Source organism: Sceloporus undulatus, chromosome 5, assembly GCF_019175285.1.
Source record: "Sceloporus undulatus isolate JIND9_A2432 ecotype Alabama chromosome 5, SceUnd_v1.1, whole genome shotgun sequence".
NCBI classification, from domain to species: Eukaryota; Metazoa; Chordata; class Lepidosauria; order Squamata; family Phrynosomatidae; genus Sceloporus; species Sceloporus undulatus.
The window spans coordinates 81038478-81060944 of record NC_056526.1 but is presented as its reverse complement, the minus strand read 5'-3'; the positions used below and the strand labels follow the sequence as shown (position 1 = coordinate 81060944).

Sequence of the window (22467 nt, the reverse complement as noted above, 5' to 3'; positions counted from 1 at the left end):
AACTTCAACTCCCAGCATGCAACGGGGAAAAGCATGCCTCACGTGACAGAAAATGGGAGTCCTTTCCACTCCAGAAACTCCACCCCAGCATGCACTGAGGGAAAAGAGCAGCACGTGACAGAAAAGGGGAGTCCTTCCCACTCCCAGAACCCAACTCCCAGCAGCAGGCGAGGAAAGCAGCCTCACGTGACAGAAAATGGAGGTCCTTTCCCACTCCAGAACTTCAACTCCCAGCATGCAAGGGGAAAGGCAGCTCACGTGACAGAAAATGGGAGTCCTTTCCACTCCCAGAACTTCAACTCCCAGCATGCAACGGGAAAAGCAGCCTCACGTGACAGAAAATGGGAGTCCTTTCCACTCCCAGAACTCCAACTCCCAGCATGCAACGAGGGAAAAGCAGGCCACGGACAGAAAATGGGAGTCCTTTCCACCCCAGAACTTCAACTCCCAGCATGCAGCGAGGGAAAAGCTGCCTCACGTGACAGAAAATGGGAGTCCTTTCCCACTCCCAGAACTCCAACTCCCAGCATGCATGAGGGAAAAGAGCCTCACGTGACAGAAAATGGGAGTCTCTTTCCACTCCCAGAACTTCAACTCCCAGCATGCAGAGGGAAAAGCAGCCTCACGTGACAGAAAATGGGAGTCCTTTCCCCACTCCCAGAACTTCAACTCCCAGCATGCAGAGGAAAAGCAGCCTCACGTGACAGAAAATGGGAGTCCTTTCCACTCCCAGAACTTCAACTCCCAGCATGCAATGGGGAAAAAGCACCTCACGTGACAGAAAATGGGAGTCCTTTCCACTCCCAGAACTTCAACCCAGCATGCACGAGAAAAAGCAGCTCACGTGACAGAAAATGGAGTCCTTTCCCACTCCCAGAACTCAACTCCCAGAATGCATGGGGAAAAGGCCTCAGTGACAGAAATGGGAGTCCTTTCCACTCCCAGAACTCCAACTCCCAGCAGGCAGAGGGAAAAGCATGCCTCACGTGACAGAAAATGGGAGTCCTTTCCACTCCCAGAACTTCAACTCCCAGCATGCACGAGGGAAAAGCAGCCTCACGTGACAGAAATGGGAGTCCTTTCCACTCCCAGAACCTCACTCCCAGCATGCAACGGGAAAAGCAGCCTCACGTGACAGAAAATGGGAGTCCTTTCCCACTCCAGAACTTCAACTCCAGCAGGCACGAGGGAAAAGCAGCCTCACGTGACGAAAATGGGAGTCCTTCCATCCAGAACTTCAACTCCCAGCAGCCAACGGGGAAAAGCAGCCCACGTGACAGAAATGGGAGTCCTTCTCCACTCCCAGAACTTCAACCCCAGCATGCGAGGGAAAAGCAGCCCACGTGACAGAAAATGGGAGTCTTTCCAACCCCAGAACTCCACCCCAGCATGCAACGGGGAAAAGCAGCCTCACGTGACAGAAAAGGGAGTCCTTTCCCACTCCCAGAACCAACTCCAGCATGCACGAGGGAAAAGAGCCTCACGTGACAGAAATGGGAGTCCTTTCCCACTCCCAGAACTCCAACTCCCAGATGCAAAGCGGAAAAGCAGCTCACGGACAGAAAATGGGAGTCCTTTCCACTCCCAGAACTTCAACTCCCAGCATGCAAGCGGGAAGTAAGCTCACGTGACAGAAAATGGGAGTCCTTTCCCATCCCAGAACTTCAACTCCCAGCATGCAAGCGAGAAAGCAGCCTCACGTGACAGAAATGGGAGTCCTTCCCACTCCAAGAACTCAACTCCCAGCATGCAAGCGAGGAAGCAGCTCACGTGACAGAAAATGGGAGTCCTTTCTACTCCAAAACTCCAACTCCCAGCATGCAAGCGGAAAAGCAGCTCACGTGACAGAAAATGGGAGTCCTTTCCCACCCAGAACTCCAACTCCAGCATGCAAGCGGAGAAGCAACGCTCACGTGACAGAAAATGGGAGTCCTTTCCCACTCCAGAACTCAACTCCCAGCATGCAACGGAAAAGCAGCCACGTGACAGAAAATGGGAGTCCTTTCCCCCAAAACTCCAACTCCCAGCATGAAAGCGGAGAGCACTAACGTGACAGAAAAGGGGAGTCCTTTCCACTCCCAAAACTCCAACCCCAGCATGCAAGCGGGAGAACACTCACGTGACAGAAAATGGGAGTCCTTTCCCACTCCCAGAACTCCAACTCCCAGCATGCAAGCGGAAAAGCAGCTCAGGTGACAGAAAATGGGAGTCCTTTCCCACTCCCAGAACTCCAACTCCCCATGCATGCGAAAGAAAGTAGCAGCTCACGTGACAAAATTGGAGTCCTTTCCCACCCCAGAACTCCAACTCCCAGCATCAAGCGGGAAAAGCAGCTCACGTGACGAAAATGGGAGTCCTTCCCACCCCCAGAACCCAATCCCAGCATGCAAGCGGAAAAGCACTCACGTGACAGAAAATGGGAGTCCTTTCCTCCCAAACTCCAACATCCCAGCATGCAACGGAAGAAGCGCTCACGTGACAGAAAATGGGAGTCCTTTCCACTCCCAAACTCCAACTCCCAGCATGCAAGCGGAAAAGCGCCACCTCACGTGACAGAAAATGGGAGTCCTTTCCACTCCCAGAACTCCAACTCCCAGCATGCAAGAGGGAAAAGCAGATCACGTGACAAGAAATGGGAGTCCTTTCCCACTCCCAGAACTCCAACCCCAGCATGCAAGCGGGAAAGCAGGCACTGTGACAGAAATGGAGTCCTTCCCACTCCACAAACTCAACTCCCAGCATGCAATGCGGAAAAGGCAGCTCACGGGACAGAAAAGGGGAGTCCTTTCCCACTCCCAGAACTCCAACTCCCAGCAGCAAGTGGAGAAAGCAGCCACTTGACAGAAAATGGGAGTCCTTTCCCACTCCCAGAACTCCACTCCCAGCATGCAAGCGAGAAAGCAGCTCACGTGACAGAAAATGGGAGTCCTTTCCCACTCCCAAAACTCCAACTCCAGCATGCAAGCGGGAAAGCAGCTCACGTGACAAAATGGGAGTCCTTTCACCCCAGAACTCTCAACTCCCAGCATGCAAGCGGAAAAGCAGCCTCACGTGACAGAAATGGGAGTCCTTTCCCACTCCAGAACTTCACTCCCAGCATGCACAGGGAAAAAGCGACCTCACTGACAGAAATGGACCTCACGTGACAGAAAAGGGGAGTCTTTCCCACTCCCAGCGACACCGAGGGAAAAGCATGCTCACGTGACAGAAAATGGGAGTCCTTTCCCACTCCACAACTCAACTCCCAGCATGCAAGCGGGAAAAGCTATCTCGGTGTATGCTGGGAGTTGGAGTTCTAAAGTGGGAAAGGACTCCCATTTTCTGTCACGTGGGGCATGCTTTTCCCATCGTGCTTGCGGGAGTTGGAGTTCGGGGGGTGGGAAAGGACTCCCATTTTCTGTCACGTGAAGCAAACTCTTCCGCTTTGCAATGCTGGGGTTGGAGTTTCTGGAGTGGGAAAGGACTCCCATTTTCTGTCACGTAGCAAACTTTCCGCTTTGCATGCTGGGAGAGTTGAGTTCTGGAGTGGGAAGGACCCCATTTTTCTTTTTCACGTGAGCTGCCCTTTCCCGTCTTTGCTGCTGGGAGTTGGAGTTTGAGAGTGGGAAAGGACTCCCATTTTCTGTCACGTGAGCTGAACTTCTCCGCTTTGCATGCTGGGAGTTGGAGTTCTGGGAGTGGGAAAGGACCCCATTTTCTGTCACGTGAGCTGAACTCCTTCCCTTTGCATCCGGGGAGTTGGAGTTCTGGAGTGGGAAGGACTCCCATTTTCTGTCACGGGAGCTGACTTTTCCCCTTTGCATGCTGGGGAGTTGGGAGTTCTGGAGTGGGAAAGGACTCCCATTTTCTGTCACTGAGCTGAACTTCCCGCTTTGCATGCTGGGAGTTGGAGTTCTGGGAGTGGGAAAGGACTCCATTTTCTGTCACGTGAACTCTCTTCCGCTTTGCATGCTGGGAGTTGGAGTTCTGGGGTGGGAAAGGACTCCCATTTTCTGTCACGTGAGCAACTTCTTCCCTTGCATGCTGGGAGTTGGAGTTCTGGGAGGGGGAAAGGACCTCCATTTTCTGTCACGTGAGCAAAACTTCTTCCGCTTTGCATGCTGGGAGTTGGAGTTCTGGGAGTGGGAAAGGACGCCCATTTTCTTCACTGAGCGACCTCTTTCCCGCTTGCATGCTGGGATTGGAGTTTTGAGGGGGAAACTTCTCCAGCTTTGCCATGCTGGAGTTGGGAGTTCTGGGAGTGGAAAGGAACTCCCATTTTCTGTCACGTGAGCTGAACTTTCTTCCGCTTTGCATCTGGGAGTTGGAGTTCTGGGAGTGGGAAAGGACTCCCATTTTCTGTCACGTGAGTGAACTTTCCTCCCTTTGCATGCTGGGAGTTGGAGTTCGGGGGGAAAGGACTCAATTTTCTGTCAGTGAGCTGACTTCTTCCGTTGCATGCTGGGGTTGGAGTTCTGGGTGTCAGAAAAGGACTCCATTTTCTGTCACGTGAGCCTAACGTTCTTTTCTTCCCGTTGTTGAGCCATGTTGGTCAATAGCCTGGGATTCTGGGAGCTGAAGTCCAAAATCCCTTAAAGAGCAGTTTGGGAACCACTGGACTAGAACCTGGGCCCGTCGACAGAGGGCGCCCGAGAGAAACTCTTTCCAGAGCTATCTATTGCAGCAGGGCCATAGCTTCCCAAGCCTCTCTGGGCCATAATACGTAGTTTCATCTCTATGGTTCTTCTCTGTGACAGGGAAGGGGAGAAATGTCTTCAAACTCCAACTCCCACAATGCTCTAGTGAAGGATGGAGAGACCGTTCAGCGCGGGCGGTGATAGGCCGCGAGCGTGGTTTGAATCCGCCAATGAGGAGGCGAGGGGCGGTTTGAAGGACGGGGCGGCCATTTCAAGCTCTGGTGGCGCGGCGGGTAGCCTTGAAGCTTTTCTTTCTCAGGACAGACCAGAAGGGAGTCGCTTTGGAACTGGATCTCGGCGCTTGGAGGCGGAAGGGTAACAGCGCAGCAGTTGTCTTTGCCTAGGGGTGCGTCTACACTGTAGAAATAACCCAGTTTGACACCGCTTTAACCTCCTCTGGACAAACCTTGCTAAGAAAACCCCATGATAGCTTTGCCTTAGGGTTGAATTCAAGGCACACAACAACCAGGTGAAGCTATCATGGGGTTTTCTTGGCAGGGTTTGTTCAGAGGTTTGTCCTTCTTCCCCTGAGGCTGAGAGTATGTGACTTGCCCAGTGTCACCCAGTGGGTTTCATGGCCAAGTTGGGAATCGAATCCTAGTCTCCAGAGTCGTACTACAACTCTCAAACCAAGGCCCTGCGAAAGTATAAATCCCAGGGTGGAGCTACAGCACTTAAAGTGGTGCCAGGCTGTGTTGTTTCTGCAGCATAGATGCACCCTAGGAAGTGTGGGGAGGCTGTATTTGGTGTTGTCTATCTGCTTGAAAGAGACGTTTAACTAGAACCCAAAGATATAGCCACGTTAGTCTGTGGACTCAGCTTGCCTGAAAGAAACCTGCCAAGAAAACTCCATGACAGGTTCGCCTTAGGGTTGCCGTAAGTTGGAAATAACTCGGAGGCACGACAACGACGCAACAACATGCAGAGAGCTCTTGTAGCACCTTTGAGACGCACTGAAAGAAAGACATTGGCAGCATGAGCTTTCCTAGACTTCAGTCTGCTTCCAAAAGCATCTGAGGAAGTAGGCTGAAGTCTACGGAAGCTCATGCTGCCAATTTCTTTCCTTCAGTTAGTGTCAAAAGTGCTACAAGATATTTAACTAGGCCTTGACAAAGGAGATTTTCTTAGCCCTTATTCCCTCTCAGCCAGCGTTTGAACAAGGAGGAGACTCTGCGTACGCTCAGAGGAGCTCTTGCTTCAGAGTATCCTGAAAGTCAAGCTCTTAATTATTGGTGGACTGGATAAAAGCCAGACTGCACTTCATTTTGGTTATCTCAGACCCCTGCGGAGATGTAAGAAAAAGGAATGCAACACCAGAACTCGGGACTGGGAAAAAGCTGGGATGGATAGAGCTATTTGTAGTGGTTTAAATGTTGGACTATGACTCTGAAGACTAGAGTTTGAATCCCAGCTTGGCCATGAAACCCACTGGGTGACTTTGGGCAAATTACACTCTTTCAGCCTCAGAGAGGCAATGGCAAACTTCCTCTGAACAAATCTTGTCAGTTTCACCTCAGGCCCTCCGTAGGTCAGAAACAATTTGAAGGCACATGGCAACTTACTGCTAAAAGCATTGGGATACAATAGGCATGGTTGAGTACAATATTTCAGAATGTAAACATAACAAATGTTATGCTTTTATTAACATGACAATATCCCCAAACCATGTCTTGGAACACCACTTTTCAGATAGGTCACATCCATCAAATTCACCCGCAACACATGACTAGCTGGGAGTGATGCAGCCAGCAGCAAAAATAGCCCTATCCATCCCAGCTTTTTCCCAATCCCAGGTTCTGGTGTTGTATTCCTTTTTCTTAGATCTCCACATGGGTCTGTGATAACCAAGATGAAGTACAGTCCACCAGCCCCAAGTGTGGGCTAGCCATCTGCAGATTTGAGCATCTGTGGATGGTCCTGCCCTATTGTCCCTAATGGCAGTGCATGCATGCAGTGGCACATGGTACCCTGCCATTAAAAAACATGGGGACTTGAGGTCCTGCAGTTTTTACCATGGGGGGGGGGGGAGGCCAGAACAGAAGCTCCATGGATATGTAGGGCAGACTGTAACGTCGCTTTTGAACAGGGGAGGGAATAGGTTATGCATTATTGTTGTTGTTGTTGTTACTTATATCCCGCTTTCTCCCCAAAATTGGGACTGTTGCTTACAGTTTAAAAGAGCAGTATGATTAAAAACATACAAACGTGAGCATTAAAATGGAATTAAACTATTACAATATTAAAACAGATCGCTTGTTAAAAGAATGAAATACAGGTTTAAAAAGACAAAAGCACTTCAAAACAGTATATTTTAAAACAACACACCCCAGACCGTTATTTAAAGACTTTATGTTTTAAATGCCTGTATACATTAAAATGTCTTAGCCTTCTGGCAGAAGGACAAGAAGGAGGGGGCCATTTTGGCTCCTCTGAAAAGGGAGTTCTGGAGTCTAGGAGCAGCCACCAAGAAGGCCCTCTCTCGCTTCCTCACTAACTCTGCTTGCGATGGTGGTGGGACTGAGAGAAGGGCCTCTCCTGTAGACGTGAGAGCCCAGGCCATGTCATGCAAGGAGATACGGTCTGCAAGCCAAATTAATAAATAATAATAATAATAATTTATCTATACCCCACTCTTCAGCCAAAAGGCTATCAGAGTGGCTTACAAATTGTTAATTAGACATTTCCCTGTCCTCAGGCTTACAAGACACAAAAGGAGAAGAGAATGGCAGTGGGGAAGGGAAAAGTCCAGCAGATCTTATCTTCCTCGGAGGCCTGGACCATGGCAGATGGACTGAAGGGAGGGCCCTTCTTCTTACCCTGATTAGGCCTGATGCAGCTGGCTTGGCTTTCTCTCCCTCTGGATGGTGGCTGGAGGGAGGGCATTTTTCTTTTCAGGCAAGACCAAATGGAGCTGAACAGATTGGAAAAGAATATATCAAAACAACAAACAATGCTATCTATGTATTAAACTCAGTTGAAGTTTAGTTATCTCATGGCAAGGCTCTTGTGGATCAGATGTATCTGGAGACTTGTTTGAGAAACCACATTGCTCAATCCCTTTGAAGGTGTGTGTGAACACTCCCTCCCCATTGCTAAACTTACTCCAATGAAATGAGAGAAAAGACTACAACCACGAAATAGAAAGGCACTTGCCCAGGGAAATTAGTTTTCTCTAATGCTATTGCAAAGGACCATGAATGAAAAATAGTGACTTGAAAACCAGTGTCCATCCAAATAGTGATTGAAGGAGAAATATAAAATGTTGCTTTTACCTAAATAATCTTTACAAATTACATGATATAAAATTAATTTCAGTTGTTGAATAGGAGTGACTCTGTTACCTCTTTAGATCTAAAAATCATTTTAATGCAAATTTGTAAATTTGTTTTTACTGCGCTGCATTCTCTTATGCCTTGCAAAGTGTTTCTGCAGTGGAAGAACACATAACAACAGAGTGCCACCTAAAGTTTGTACAACATTATATAGTGAGATTTTAATAGTCTTAGAGTAGCTCCATTCTGGCTTTGAGCCTGACCTTCATGCTTTATATTGTGTTCCAGCTGATTTATGTGTGGCAAAGACCCATGTAATAAAACCAGAGTTTATTGACACTTACTGGATTTTATTCTCTACCCAACAGTAGGGCCATCTGCAATGTATTTCTTCTTGTTATAAAAATTTGTAGAATGTGGATTATGTTTGCCACAAGTAGAGATGGGGGGTAAAGGATGATATAAAATGCCAGATACAATCCTTGCCATGTTCATGTTATGCAGCTGAATCTCAGAGAATGTCTTTCCCATTGCACAGAAATGATGTATTATTGAGATCTGCTCAGAGTGTATTCTTGAACAGTTTGGTGTGGACATATAAAAATAATATCTGTATCAGTAACTGTCAAGAAATATAAGTGGTGCTGGTTTGGATTTCTTGATAGTATATTGGGCTGATAAGTGATTCCTGGAACTATGAGCTGTCTTTAATACATCAGAATTGTTTTGCAGTTATACCATGGAAGACTTGAAAGCAGTCTCGCATTCAGAATGTAAGATGATAGAAGCAAACTCCAGTGAGTGTATGAATAATGGTAAGTGGCTTTTTTTTAAGGAACAGTGAATGGGATAAGTCATAAAACATTGATGGACTTGTAAAGTGCTTTGTAATTACTTTGCAATGCTTGTCATGGGATATATCTGAAATCAAGCTCAGTCCACTTGATGATAGCAAGAGTGGTTCAAGTGATGAATCACTGATGGCTGTTCCCTCAAGTAGTTTTCCTCTGTGTCCAGAACTTCACTACACCCAGCTATGAGTAGTCCACCAGTGTACAGTCTTCCAGAGGCAGAAAGGAAGCAACTGGCAAACAAATTGAAATCAGTAGTAGCAAATGGGCCAGATATGCTGCATTGTAATGACTATGCTAGAACACTTTCCCTGCTTTCCTCATTGCTTATCTTCCTGTTGTCTTTAACAACCCAGCAACTGTACTCTTTTATTTTTGATATGCAGTGCTAATAAAATATGATTACAAAAAGTAAAGGATGGTAATAAAATGCTTAAAATAATGCCTGGCTGGTTCTAGAAGCAAAAGTAGCTTGAAATCCTTTGACTTAAAGGATTGTAGTGATATCTGGTCTGTTAACAGTTGATTATTGAAAGGACTCTTGGACAAAATTTTTAAAAATAATGAATTCCTCATTCTGGATTAATTGCAGTTGATTACTGGGAACAACGAACAACTATTCTCAGGTTGCTTTTTAAAAAACCTTTGCAATCCTATTGTTGATATCACTGGTTTACACTGAGTTGCCCATTATAAATAACTGTGTGTACTCCCTCTGGAAACCCATGGAAGACTAGCTTAATTCAAGTGCATGTAGAATTTCATTCTGGTGTTATGGATGAATCCAGAGACTCTTTGGGGCAGCAGTAATTGCCCCATGTGAATGTATGGTCATTGTTAACAGGTCTGACAGGGCCAATTATCTGTTCTTTGAGGAAATAGAGAGAATGTGGATTTAGTACACCCACACCCCTTGGTATTTAATATGGCAATCAAATAGTTATACCTACACACTCAGCAGCTGATCCAGAATAACAAATGTACAGTGTATAGAAAATTTTGCCTGTGCACAAGAGATCCTTTTCGGATTGGGTATATACTCCAGGTTACATTAGAAATTGATTCTATGCTTTCTTGTGGAACAATAAAATCTTGTTACAGTGGATTCTAGCACTGTAATTTCAGTGTGGCAAAGAGGAATATCCTAACATATTATTGATAGAATGATGTCAATCTTGATCAATGATATAGCAATAAATGATGTACCCTTGTAATTGCAGATGTTTCCTTCCTGACAGATGAAAAATTTGACTTTGACTTTTTGCTGTCTCCTGTAAGGTAAACTAAAGCAAAAGTGCATTATTAAAAAACAAAAGGTTTTCCTTTCAGACGTCTAATTTGCTGTCTTGTCTTTTAGTGAAAATGAAGATGAAGTTTTTATTGGACCAATAGGCCATAAAGAAAAATGTATTGCTGTATCACTTGAGTCTCCAGAAGGGTCTGCAGATAAAATCTCACCATCCCTTTTGGATAAAGCAACATGGAGTCCGCTTGCTGCAGAAAAATTTGTAGAAATTTTTAAAGAAGCTCATCTGATAGCAGTGCAGTTACAAAGTGCAAGCAAAACAAAAAGAAACAATACTGACCAGCAGGAAGAACGGAAAACAGAGACTGTAGAAAAGTTTGTGCAGGAATCAAAGTCAAAACTGAAAATACTTGAGAGAGGAATAGTAATGGATAAAAGTCCAAAGTCAATTAAGAGAGACACTTACTCTGTGGGGGAAAGCCCAATTTCCCAACGGCCACCTTCATTTCAGAAATGTTCATGGCACCCTGTTAGACCAACAGAGGATTCTCATTGTCCACAAAGGCTTCTGAATGCATCTAGTCCTAGGCAGCTGGATAAATTATCCAAAGCATCAATCATGTATTTGTCTCAATCAAGGAGTGACAAAAACATTAAAAAACCAAGCACATTTCAGAATGCAAAAAAAACATCTAATTCTGAAAGCAGCAATAACGTAATAGTGGGACAGGTAGGTTTTTTTCTTCTAAATAACAGAAAGCTTAGGGAGTACAGTCAGTCCTCCTTATCCACGGATTTTTTTATCCATGGATTTTTTGTCCATGTATTCAAGCATTCATGGCTTGAAAATATTCAAAAAACATACATTCCTAATAGCAAACTTTGATTTTCTTTTTTATATAAGAGACACCATTTTGTGATGCCGTTGGATTGAATGGGACTTGAGCATCCACAGATTTTGTTATCCACCGTGTGTGTGTGTGTCCTGGAACCAAACCCCAGTGGATGATAACAAGTGCCCACTGTACTAACAAGCTTGTCTCATAAGATCTACCTTTCTTTCCATGCTATCTCTTACTTAATTATTTAATGGGACCTTAGTTGTTTTTCTCCTTCCCTTCTTGGAGATTTTTTTTGGGGGGAGGGTTAAGAAAGAGAACAAATGAGCATGAAAGATTTTATATTGGTCTGTTTCTAAAAAAATACATTTTAAATATTTCAGCCCAAACAAGGGAAATTGTCAAGTTCTTCCAGCAGGAATAATCAGAACAGTATGGGATCATCTGAAGATTTGCTCTCTGATAAATCAGGTGTTGCTTCAGATGGAGAGTTATTCTCTAACAGTTCCTCAACACAAGAGAACCAGACTCTTCCTACTCCCAGCAAGGTGAATAATCTTAATTAGTGTAACTTCTAACTCAATATTCTAGCTGATTTCAGATATCGCTGCTCTCTTACAGTTACTGTATAAAAGTGTACCTGTAACAAAGAATCTAGTGATGTATGACTGGGCTGAGCAGATCGGTCCTCAGGCTGGCATGGGGATGGGCTGATGTTTACATGCCTGCCTGTTCTTCATGCAACAGACCCAAGTATCTCCACATGCTTCTTTACTCTGCCATTATTGCTTCTGAAAGACCCCATCGTCATGGCTGACATGGAAATGGGGCACCTGGCTGTATCAACAGAGGTATTTTCAGTAGCGGCAATGGGAGAGTAAGGTAAGGGGCGCACAAGAACTTTGTGGCAGACTATCTTTTAACCCAGGATCAGGCTGAATCCATGTCAGGCCAGATCGATGCATCCCAGTTCGATTTCTTACAATTGCCAGAACAGGGAGATGCAGTCCACCGTGTGGAGGGCAACACTATGCCTACTTCTGTCTTAGAGAAACAGACTGCTATATGATTTGGCTTAATCTCTCTTCTGAACCCAGGAGGCTCTGTATGTTACAGTAGAGTGGGGTGAGTGATCAAGTACAAAGATTTGTGAGATTGCATTCAAAACTATGAACTACAGAGAGATGCAGTAACTTTAATTTTCAGAAATACATGTATTCATTTGTGTGGCAACATAGTTAGATGTCCTTGGCTTTGTAACAATATTGCAGCAGCATTAGATGTTCTTACCATACATAAATATCTACTATTGCCTTTATAGCTGATGGTTAAGACAAGGCAACTAAAACCTTCAGGCAGTATCCGTATGAGAAGGATCACTTCATCTTCATCGTCATCCTCTGTTTCCAGCATGAACTCGAGTTTTAATTCAAGTATATCCCTCTCACCTAAAAAAGGAAAAGGTAACAATTAACTCATGGATTGATCCTGGTTAGTTTTAGTAAACTGCTTAAAACAAGCCATGGTTCATTGATTTCATATGTAATGGGAAATTGTAGTTTAATAAAAAGTGAAGGTGGGGAACTTTTGTTTGTGGGAAAGAAAGGCAGAGCATGTGAGCCTAAGAACTGCCATGATCATCTACAGCGGTGGTACATTTAACATTGGTAGAACAGAGAAGTAATTTAGATGGGAGACAAGATTTTTATAAAAACAAAATTATGGAATTAGTCATAGTAATAAAATGTACAGTTGACCCTTCTTATACACGGATTTTTAATACACAGATTTAAGCATACACGGTTTGAAAATGTTCCAAAAAAGTGTAAGTTTCAGATACCAAACCTTGATTTTCTATTTTTTATAAGGGACACCATTTTGCTATGCCATTATATTTAATGGGATTTGAGCATACACGGATTTTGTTATACACGGGGGATCTTGGAACCAAACCCCAGCGTATAACAAGGGTCCACTGTATTGCCAATAATGCTGTTATGTTATTATTTTTATGGCTGATGGTATCATAGCAAGAAAATATCTACCCAGCAGTATCAGTTTTCAACTAATTTGTTATTCTTGTTTGTGCTTATGAACAACAACACTGCTACATTCCCTCCCCCCTTAAAACTTTCCACAAGTAGTAAATATAAAAAACAGAACACTTGTAAACATGCAAGTGTCTTTCTCAGGAAAAAAACTAGCTTTCTTCTTGTATCATGCTGGGACACAAGCTTTTTGATAAAGGGGTTGGTAGGATAAAATATGTGAAAAATTGAATGTTGTTGTCTGTGAATTAACATCTGTGAAGGACAGGGTAGTTTATAAAAGGAACTAAAGTGATGACATTGAAAAGAGGCAAGAACCAACAAAATGGTAAATTATGGAAACAGAACTTAACACTGAAAAGCAACAATAGTATTGAAGATCTTAAATTAAAACTCTGAGCATGAATTATAATTGGAAATCTGACTCTATTTAGCTCTTCAAAGCTGATAATTTGTAGACAGAAGTCTAGATGTAGCCCGTTGTTGCCTCAGTGTGGAGAGCTGCTTTGTTTCTGAGAGCATTTTATGTAGTTTGTTCTAGCCCCATGTATTATAAATGAAGTCATAAAGTGCATGCATAGGATGTAAACAGACTCAGCAATAGAAGTAAAAATGTGTCAAACATGTAAATTGTTCACATGCATAATTTAGCAAAATGGCTGGTCACAGACTTAAATTGTAATACATAGCTTGTATGCAAAATATTTTCCATACTTGGTGGTTATTCAAAGGCAATATTTCTGAGACATCAAACTCTTTGTGACTGCAGTTACATGTATTTCTGGATTATGAAAATTAGTAGGTAAAATAAACAAACAGTTCATTATAATTACTATTTTGAGTATGTCCTGCACAGAAATGACCACTCAGTAATGGAGAGTCAATGTGGTGTAGCAGTGTGAGTGTTGGACTAGGATTCTGAAGACCACGGTTTGAATCTCCACTCAGCCATGGAAACACACTGGGTGACTTTGAGCAAGTCACTTTCTCCCTGTCAGAGGAAGGCAAAGGCAAACCTCATCTGAATAAATCTTGCCAAGAAAACATCATGATACTTCGCCTTAGAGTTACCAGAGTCCGAAACAACATGAAGGCACGCAACAACCATGGAATAAATGTAGACAAGGAATGGGGCACTTTGATTTCTCTTTGGGCACGCATTTGTGGGAGGGGGTGGAACTACTACTTTTTTTAAAATCTTTTTCTTCCTCATTCAGCAGAATGCCAGAGAGGGTTACCTCTTTCTAGATCAATTGCAGAGCACTTGACATTGAAATGTTTGTAATCAGGTACTCCTATGGTCGCATGCTTTCTGGCCCAGATGTAGACAGTTCCTTTTATATAGTTCCATCTGTATTCCCTTCTTGCTTCTTGCACCTGTTAATCTTCCCAAGCATTTTTATGGTCAAACCTTTCTCAGACTTTGTCTTTGGCATAGTCCTGATCATGTACTCATTCTACAGTCTATCCATATGCAGTGGCATCTGTATATCCTTTGTGTGTCTCAGATCTACTTCCGTTTCTCTTAATATGGTGTTGACGTGCGAACAACATGTTCCTAGCAGCAGAGGCCTTTCTTTGCTTTTATGACACTGAAAGCACTAGGTGCACTGATGTTGATAATTTTATTTGTGTACATCTATGTATCTATTGAGTAACAGATAGGAATTTTCCTTTTTTTCTTAGTGCAAACCAGTGGGGTTGTGTCAAAAGCTTTTGCAAACCGATCCAGTCTCTCGATTGCTCCAAGCAAGATTTCTGGGGTAAGGCCTGCGAAAATGGCAGTGGTAAAGACTTCCCATATTGATACATCTGGAAATCCACAAAAAGCTGCAAGTGATAATAAAGGAAAGCCTTCTGTCAGTGCACCCAAATGTAAAGCTGCCGTTACATGTGACTCTTCAGGCAGTGGGATTCAGAAAGGTGTTTCAGATCCTAATCAGACACTGGTACGGAAAAGTATGTTGGGAAACATAAGAGCGAGTTCGAGTCCTAAACTCAAAACTAAAACAGCGTCTTCAGTCTCAATGGAAGGTAAGAACAGTGATCTTACCAAAGTGATAAATCACAATATTCTAACATTTTGGAACATGTCTGTGATATTACTATGTTTATAATGCTGGGAAATGTTGATCTAACTGCTGGTTTTGTCATTTTCCTTCATGTAGAGATGTCTTCAAAAAATGTAGCTGCCAGAGCATTGCAACCAGTCAGGTTATTATCCTGTGGAAGTATTGGAAGGTAATGCTCTCTATATGATCCATTCTTAACTATCTGCTTAAGTCACTGCTCATCTTCTCTTGAACTGCTTTGAAGGTAGAAAAAGAAGGAATATCAAGGTGGTTTAGGAGGTGTATTTGATAGACATAAAGATCTTCCACTTAAGGAAATGTCTCAAAATACCTTTAGAATCCATAGTGAAGAAATGTCCTGGAGGATGACTTTGAGACACCAGCCATCTCAGATTGATTTTCTTCCCTGCCTGCATCTACATAATTGAGACATCTACATAATTGAGACATTGAGGCAAGAGCAGGCTGGGCCACATTGCTGACTCCTGTACGTAGTGAGCAATCTACATGTTTCATGGCCTTATGTCTTTTTAGTATGCCTGTAAAACTATATTTGCACATCAGTTGTAAACTTGTCAATTTAGACATCAAATCAAAGCATGGTTTAGGCTTCCAAATGTATAGATTATATTGTAAGGCTTCTTTTCATTTCTTTCTGTACAGCAGTCCAGTGCTAAGGGACAGTGGCCTCTGACAGAAGTACAACTATTTGAGAGTTCAGTTACTACCATAGCTTCCTAGCTGAATTTACTCAAAGAGTAGTACAGCATTTAGAACTAAGCATATCTATAGTATTCCTCTTAAGTTATGTTTTTCTTTTCTGCTGCTGCAATGTTCCTTTTAATTTGAAAATTATGTCTACTATTTCTGATACTGATTTGAGTTTTAGTCAACAATTTTGAATAATGTTAAATAGTTCATCTGTTTTAATAGTATGAAGACTGCCCAATAAACTAACACTTTGGGTTTAAAACTGTCCACAGTAAACTTAAATTGGGCTGCTGCTTGATTGTGTTAGAGACATGTTCTGGATGTCTTAAATGGAAAGTCATGTTTCATTTGTGATTTTAAGTTTCTAGTATTTTTGTAGCAATGTTGCAGTTACTCCTCCTCTCAAATCATCAGAAGAAGGGATAGTGTTAAAGACCTGTTCTGCTGCAAAGTCTGGTTTGCGAACTCCTGCCAGTAGTATAAGACTTTCTTCACTGCCTACACCTGCTGGTCGACGTATCTCAGGAATTCCAACACTGACCCCCCAAACCATTCCCAGATCAGTATCTTCTCCCAATGTTGGACCTCTTCGTCAAGTCTCCAGTGTGTCTTCCAAAAAACCACTAGCCACTAGGTAAACCCATGCTTGGTATAACCCAACAATATTTGTTGTTTGTTCTAATTGGTGTAGACTTCAACATATGTACAGATTGCCCTCTGTATAGTTGGCTGGTCTGTGATTTCAAGGGAGATCAATATAGGCAAGAGCCTCTTTGTGAGCTTAGTTCTAAAATAAATTGCAGGTTGGATTATCAAGCATCAAAATATCACATGCTCAGATAAATTTAGAATATTTTAGAATTATCATGAAAGTCTAACATAAAACCTGCATGACTCTATTCCTGTCTAGTTCTAAATGGGCAAAAGACAGCAAGACAAGAATGACCACCTCTAGCTCGTCCTCAACAGAGGGAGACTCATCTCCATCACAGATTATACCTATTGCGCTTGATTTTTCACCAGAGAAATCTTCCGAAGAAATGGAACAGAAGGTGACTAAAGCAGAGGAACCAGCTAAAGAGGTAGGCTGCATTTTATCTCAAGTACATGAAGTGCAATGTAGCAGTTCAAGTGGAATATCATTGATCCTGGTGATTTCCCAATTTCTCTTATTGCAGCTTCCACTCTGCTTTTTAGGATTTGGGGTTCATCTTCATACGGTTCTTCACTTCATTTATCATTCATTTTTTGTCTCTTTCATATAATTCTACTGTGTGTTGCCTCCAGCATCCTTTTATTTCTTCTTAATCGTGTAGTATGTCCTTTTTTTTTGTCATAGAGCATCCCAGCCCTTGGTTTGAACTTCCCTTTTAGATCCTGGATTTTGTGGAAGAGGGGTCTTGTCTTCTATTTCTCTGCATTGATATTATCATTTTCTTTATCTTTCTGCCCTAGGCATTGTACAGTTGCATTCATGGTTCTGATTTTGTTCCTATCTTCCTTTCTTCCCCCCCCCCCCTTTTTTTTTTTTTTTCTTTCCTTTACTGCATGGAGTGTTTCATTTATCATCCATTGCTTCTTCTTTTTCCTTTTGGCCATTGTTAGCATCTTCCTGCATTCTTCCTTATTTATGTCCTTGGTTTCTTCCCATAGCTCATGGGAGTACCAATACATTTGGATAGTCCTGATGAGAAATCTGTACTACTTTTAGAACAAAATTTGGAGAAACAGAACGGTTCCCAGTTGGCAAAGGGATCAAGCAAGGATGCATTCTGTCACCCTATTTGTTCAACTTGTGTGCACAAAATATCCTAAGAATAGCAGGTTTACACTCAGAAGAAGGAGTGAAGATAGGAGGAAGGAACACCAACAATCTAAGATATGTGGATGGCACCATACCACTAGTGGAAAACATCAGACTTAAAACAATTACAGTCACCCCTCTTTTCACTGACTTGAGATCCCATGCATACAGCTGGCCTGCCCCTTACGGGGGCTTGCCTTACACAGACTTGAGTTCATGCAGAAGGCAAGCCCCAATCAAAAAAATGGGGCACACGCACCATGGAGCGCTGTGGGAATGCGCCCCATTATTTTGAATGGGATTTGAGCATAGCATATGCTCGATTCCCCTTACGCGGGAGAGTCCGGAATGGATTTCCTGCGTAAGGGGCGCGCCTACTGTATAAGTGAGCGGGAAACGGAGAAACAATGGGGTGCGTGACTGTAGCTGCCTGTGGGAAGGTGCCCCCATTCAAGCCACTGGGCCTTGAATATATGCTTATTTCTGTTTTTGCACGCGGAGGGGACAGAACAGGTGGCCCACACAAATGGAGAGGCGACTTTATTAAGGAAGGCCAAAGTGCAAAGGCAGGCTTAATGCTGAACATAAAGAAAACAAAAATAATGACCACAGAAGAAATACATAATTTCAACCTAGACAATGAAGAAATCAAAATAGCTAAAGTGTTCCCGTACCTAGGATCAAATATTGATCAGAATAATGACTGCAGTCAAGAAATAAGAAGACAAGGAATAGGATGGGCAGCTATGAAAGAACTAGATAAGATCCCAACTAATAAAGACATACAACCGAGCACTAAAGTCAGAATCTTCCTAGCCACAATACAGTTGGTCCTTCGTATCCGTGGGGGTTCCATTCCAGACCCACCTACAGATGCCAAAAACAGCAGGACCTCAGGTCCCATTGGTTTTAATGGTGGCACATTGTGCAAGTGGCTGCGGCAGTGCAGTCATATGCACATGCTGCCATTGGGGTCAATGGGGCAGGGCTATCCATGGGTGGCAGGCTCATAGTTGGGGTGGGCTGACCATATTCCCCATCATTATGTATGGATGTGAGAGCTGGACAGTGAAAAAAGTGGGTAAGAAGAAAATCAATTGAGATGTGGTGCTGGAGAAGAGTGCTGAGGATACTGTGGACAGCCAAAACGACAAACCAGTGGGTCCTAGAACAAATCAAGCCAGAACTCTCCCTAGAAGCCAAGATGACTAAATTGAGGGTGTCATACTTTAGCCACATTGTGAGAAGGCATGACTCAATAGAAAAAAAACAATAATGCTAGGAAAGGTGAAGAGCAGTATAAAGAAAGGAAAATGACACACCATATGGATTGACTCCATAGACTTAAGCAGAGCAGTGGAGGCCAGGGGTCTTGGAGATATCCCATCCACAGGGTCGCCATGAGTTGGGGCCCACTCAGAAGCAGTTAACAATATGTGAAATGGGAAGCATTTCTGCTTCAGAAATCACTGCTGCAAACCCAGTATTTAACACTGCTAATACAGAAACAAGTTTCAAGTAGAGTTGCAAGGTGCTAGCACTCCCTGGTGTTCCCTGTGTTCTCATGAAGTTTCAGTATGCAGGAGATTAGTTCCCTTTATTTTAAATTATGCTTTGTTGGAGATTTGTAAAGCTTGAAAATTTAAACCAAAAGGCAGTTATGTTAACAATTACCAGTGTCTACCTCAAAGTAGTATGAAGCAATTAGTGAGGATTCAAACCCTGATGTCCCTGTATCCTAGTCCAACTCAAATCACTATACCATGCTGGTTCTCATGTTGTAGCTTAATAACATGTCTTTTTACAAGTTTCTATTTCATATCCATATTTTGATTTTACCAGTTATATATATATATAATTCTTTAATATATCTTCAGATCACATATACATGCCTATAGGATAAATATTTTGTTATTTTGACTTGTAGTCTACTTGGGACATTCCCTGCTGTTTATACTTTCTGTTGTGGCTTCATTAAGAGACTGACCAGAACTACCTCTTGCTGAGTAGAAACAACCTAGATAACATGGCTTTTCAAGATTATGAGTGTTGTTATTGTAGTACTGTTCTTATGCATGTTCTCTAGTTCAACATGATTTCATAAAATTGCAGGCAGGAGCTAGTATGTTTAAACAGTTTCTCTTTATTTTTCTAGAGCTTGCTGGTAGACATTGGACTGGATAAAACACCAATTGGAGTAGATAAAATTGTCATCCAGAGGTGTGAAAACAAACCTCTCATTGATCTTTTTAACACTCCTGAAATTATTAAGGCTGCTCCAGTTAAACCTACAGGACAGGTAAAGTATACTTGTATACACACAAATATACTGGTTTCATTTAATGAGGACTTGGATATCATTCCTTCAGATATGCTGGTTTCAGTGTTAAGTATTAGTTCATCTGTATGGCTTTTGTTATAGGTGCTAAATGCAAGTACAATAAAGTATCAGACAGGAATATCCTCACAATGTATGCAAGACAAACTACAGTGCAAGAATTTAGGAACTTGGGTACTGAGAAGGGCCTAGAATTAGCTGGCTATTACAATATAAACATTTAAATTTAATAACTTTGTGTGTGGAATCTACAAAAACATCACAGACTTAGGGGTGAAACAGACCGCCACCCCTTTGCGCCAGCTTCTGAGCAGTTACAGAGTGCAGCGTTTTGACACTGTACACACTGAAGCTGCCCGGAAGCTAGTGTCACACCACCCACCCACCCGGCCACATGTGGGGAAACTTCATGGCGTTCTGACAGTGTGGTGTTTACCCATCGCAGGCTACTGGAGTGCCATAAAGCCACAGCGGCGTGGGAAAAGCCAGCTTTTTGCCAGCTGAAAAAGGAGTGGCATTTTGCAGTTGCTTTTTGGGCTGGCAAAAAAACAGATTGGGGTCCTGGCTTTCACAGGAGCGGCTTGAAGCTGTCCATTTGGGGCAGTCTGTTTCCACCCATCTATACAAAAATGTGTATATCACTCCCTTTTAGTGTTTGTACATCATGCAGGCCAATAAATGAAATCGATAATAGCACACAAAACAACTATGAAATATCATGATGAAAGCAGACAGGTGCAGCAGATAAAATACTGAGTAGAACTCGGAATAAATGCTTGTCTAGAGATGTCTTCACCATATGGCTAAATACAATCCAAATGGGTGCTACCCTAGCCTCTCAGGTCAGCATTTCCATAATTCAGGTACAAACCTTTAGAAGTCCCCAACTCCTTCCAATATAGTGTGACCAGTTAGGACACAGAGAAGGACCATTTCATCACAGTTTAGAATTCAGGTAATAATTATGGGCTTTAAAGGTCTTCATCAACATTTTGAATTGTGACTGTATAAATTGGTAACTAGTGCAGATATTGCAGGATGTTTGTAATATGATCCCACAGGCAAGCACCTGTAGCAGTGATGGCAAGCCTTTTACAGACCGAGTGTCCAAACTGCAACCCAAAACCCACTTATTTATCACATAGTGCCATGTTCCTCTGGCTTTCTAGTAACAAACTCTGGTGAACTCTCTGGTGGTGTGAGAGCATGTGCCCACAGAGAACGCTCTGAGTGCCACCTCTGGCATCCGTGCCATAGGTTCACCACTACTGACCTATAGCACTGTTACCTCTTTGCTCTGGATTAATTGCAGTTTTAGAAAAGTCTTCGAAGGTAGCGCTACATAAAGACTGTCAGTAATAATCCAATCACAATGTAGCTAAAGCATGTGCCACCATGGCAAGGAACATGTTGTGTCCCTTGGTATTCAAGGATCCAATGATTGTATTTAGTCAATGTCTTAATAGTATATTTTCTTTTTCTAGCTAATAGATCTGAGCTCTCCTCTTATCCAACTTGGTCCAGAAGGAAATAAAGAGAATGTAGATTCTCCTCTTCTGAAGTTCTAATCCTCTGAACCTACCTTTGAGACTGGAAGTGTTTCTGTGTGTTCAGCAGATGGCTTGTTTTCATCAGGCAATGGATGTAGTAGACAGTAAAAATAGACTTGAAAATACTTGAAATTTTAAACTATGAACACTTGATAAATATGTTGCTGCTAGGAAGATTGAGAGAACAGTTTAAATATCAACTTCTTAGTAATTGCTCTACATGTTAAAATAAGCTTATTGCTACATATGACTTGTAAAATTGTGCAAAACATTTTAGATGTTTGTTAAATACTACAATAAAGTAATAAATTTATCTGCTGTGGGTTTTCCTAAAATTGTATAAGATCCAAATTCTAGGTGAACGAAAACATTCAGAATCCCAAGCACTTGCTAGGCCTTATAATGAGAACACTACTATTAAACATTTTGGACCCAAGCATGGGTGAAATATACATGGAACTAGCATGCAGCTTGTCAAGTGGCAGAGGTTTACAGTAATGATCACTTAAATCAGAACGGATTTGTTATTGTGATGTTTTGTTTATGCTGTCATGGGATTTTCTTGGCAAGTTTCTCCAGAGAGGTTTTGTCATTGGCATCCTCTGAGCTGAATGACTTGCCCAAGGGTTGCCCAGTGAATTTACATGACCGAGCCAGGATTCACACCCTGGTCTCCAGAGTCATCATAGTCCATCATACAGATCACTACACAACACTGGCTCTTGCATTTTGAGATTAGCATGGGGCTTTCTTGTTTATTGCTGTGTACATTGGGACATAAAAGTACTGCACTGGCAAAATGCAATTGATTTGTTGGGACATTTTTGTCCAAGCTGTTTTTGGTTCATTTAAACAACCTACATAGCAGGTCACTGAAACTGGGGATGTTGTATGATACACCTGAGGTAACACTGAAATAAGATGCTTTAGTTGTTATGCCTTCAAGTCAACTCTGACTTCTTTTGAACCTATCATAAGGTTTTCTTGGTAAGATTTGTTCAGAGGATGGCAATGGCAAACCACCTCTGAAGAAACTTGCCAAAAAACCCCATGATGTTTG

General features: G+C 42.7%; 1 protein-coding gene across 3 annotated transcripts; it reads left to right on the top strand.

Moving 5' to 3' along the window:
- Positions 1-4691: 4691 nt before the first annotated feature.
- Positions 4692-21720, top strand: GTSE1 (G2 and S-phase expressed 1). Of its 3 annotated transcripts, none has more exons than XM_042470652.1 (12): positions 4692-4991; positions 8681-8763; positions 10020-10077; positions 10157-10775; positions 11268-11432; positions 12206-12347; positions 14619-14966; positions 15101-15173; positions 16095-16349; positions 16626-16797; positions 19675-19818; positions 21342-21720. In XM_042470652.1, exons 1-12 carry the CDS (start codon positions 4789-4791, stop codon positions 21423-21425), a joined length of 2346 nt encoding a protein of 781 aa, XP_042326586.1. In that variant the 5' UTR covers positions 4692-4788; the 3' UTR covers positions 21426-21720. The 3 variants fall into 3 exon arrangements, with proteins under 3 accessions (XP_042326586.1, XP_042326587.1, XP_042326588.1); XM_042470653.1 differs by having other exon boundaries at positions 4859-5022; XM_042470654.1 differs by lacking the exon at positions 4692-4991 and adding an exon at positions 7433-7741.
- The last annotated feature ends 747 nt before the right edge of the window (positions 21721-22467 follow it).

What these genes read in the sequence shown, in the direction of transcription:
- GTSE1 (XM_042470652.1), top strand. Translation starts at nt 4,789, where the DNA reads ATGGAGAGACCGTTCAGCGCGGGCGGTGATAGGCCGCGAGCGTGGTTT. An exon ending in CTCACCTAAAAAAGGAAAAG is followed by an intron (nt 12,348 to 14,618) that starts GTAACAATTAAC and finishes TTTTTTTCTTAG; the next exon opens with TGCAAACCAGTGGGGTTGTG. An exon ending in GTCTTCAGTCTCAATGGAAG is followed by an intron (nt 14,967 to 15,100) that starts GTAAGAACAGTG and finishes TCCTTCATGTAG; the next exon opens with AGATGTCTTCAAAAAATGTA.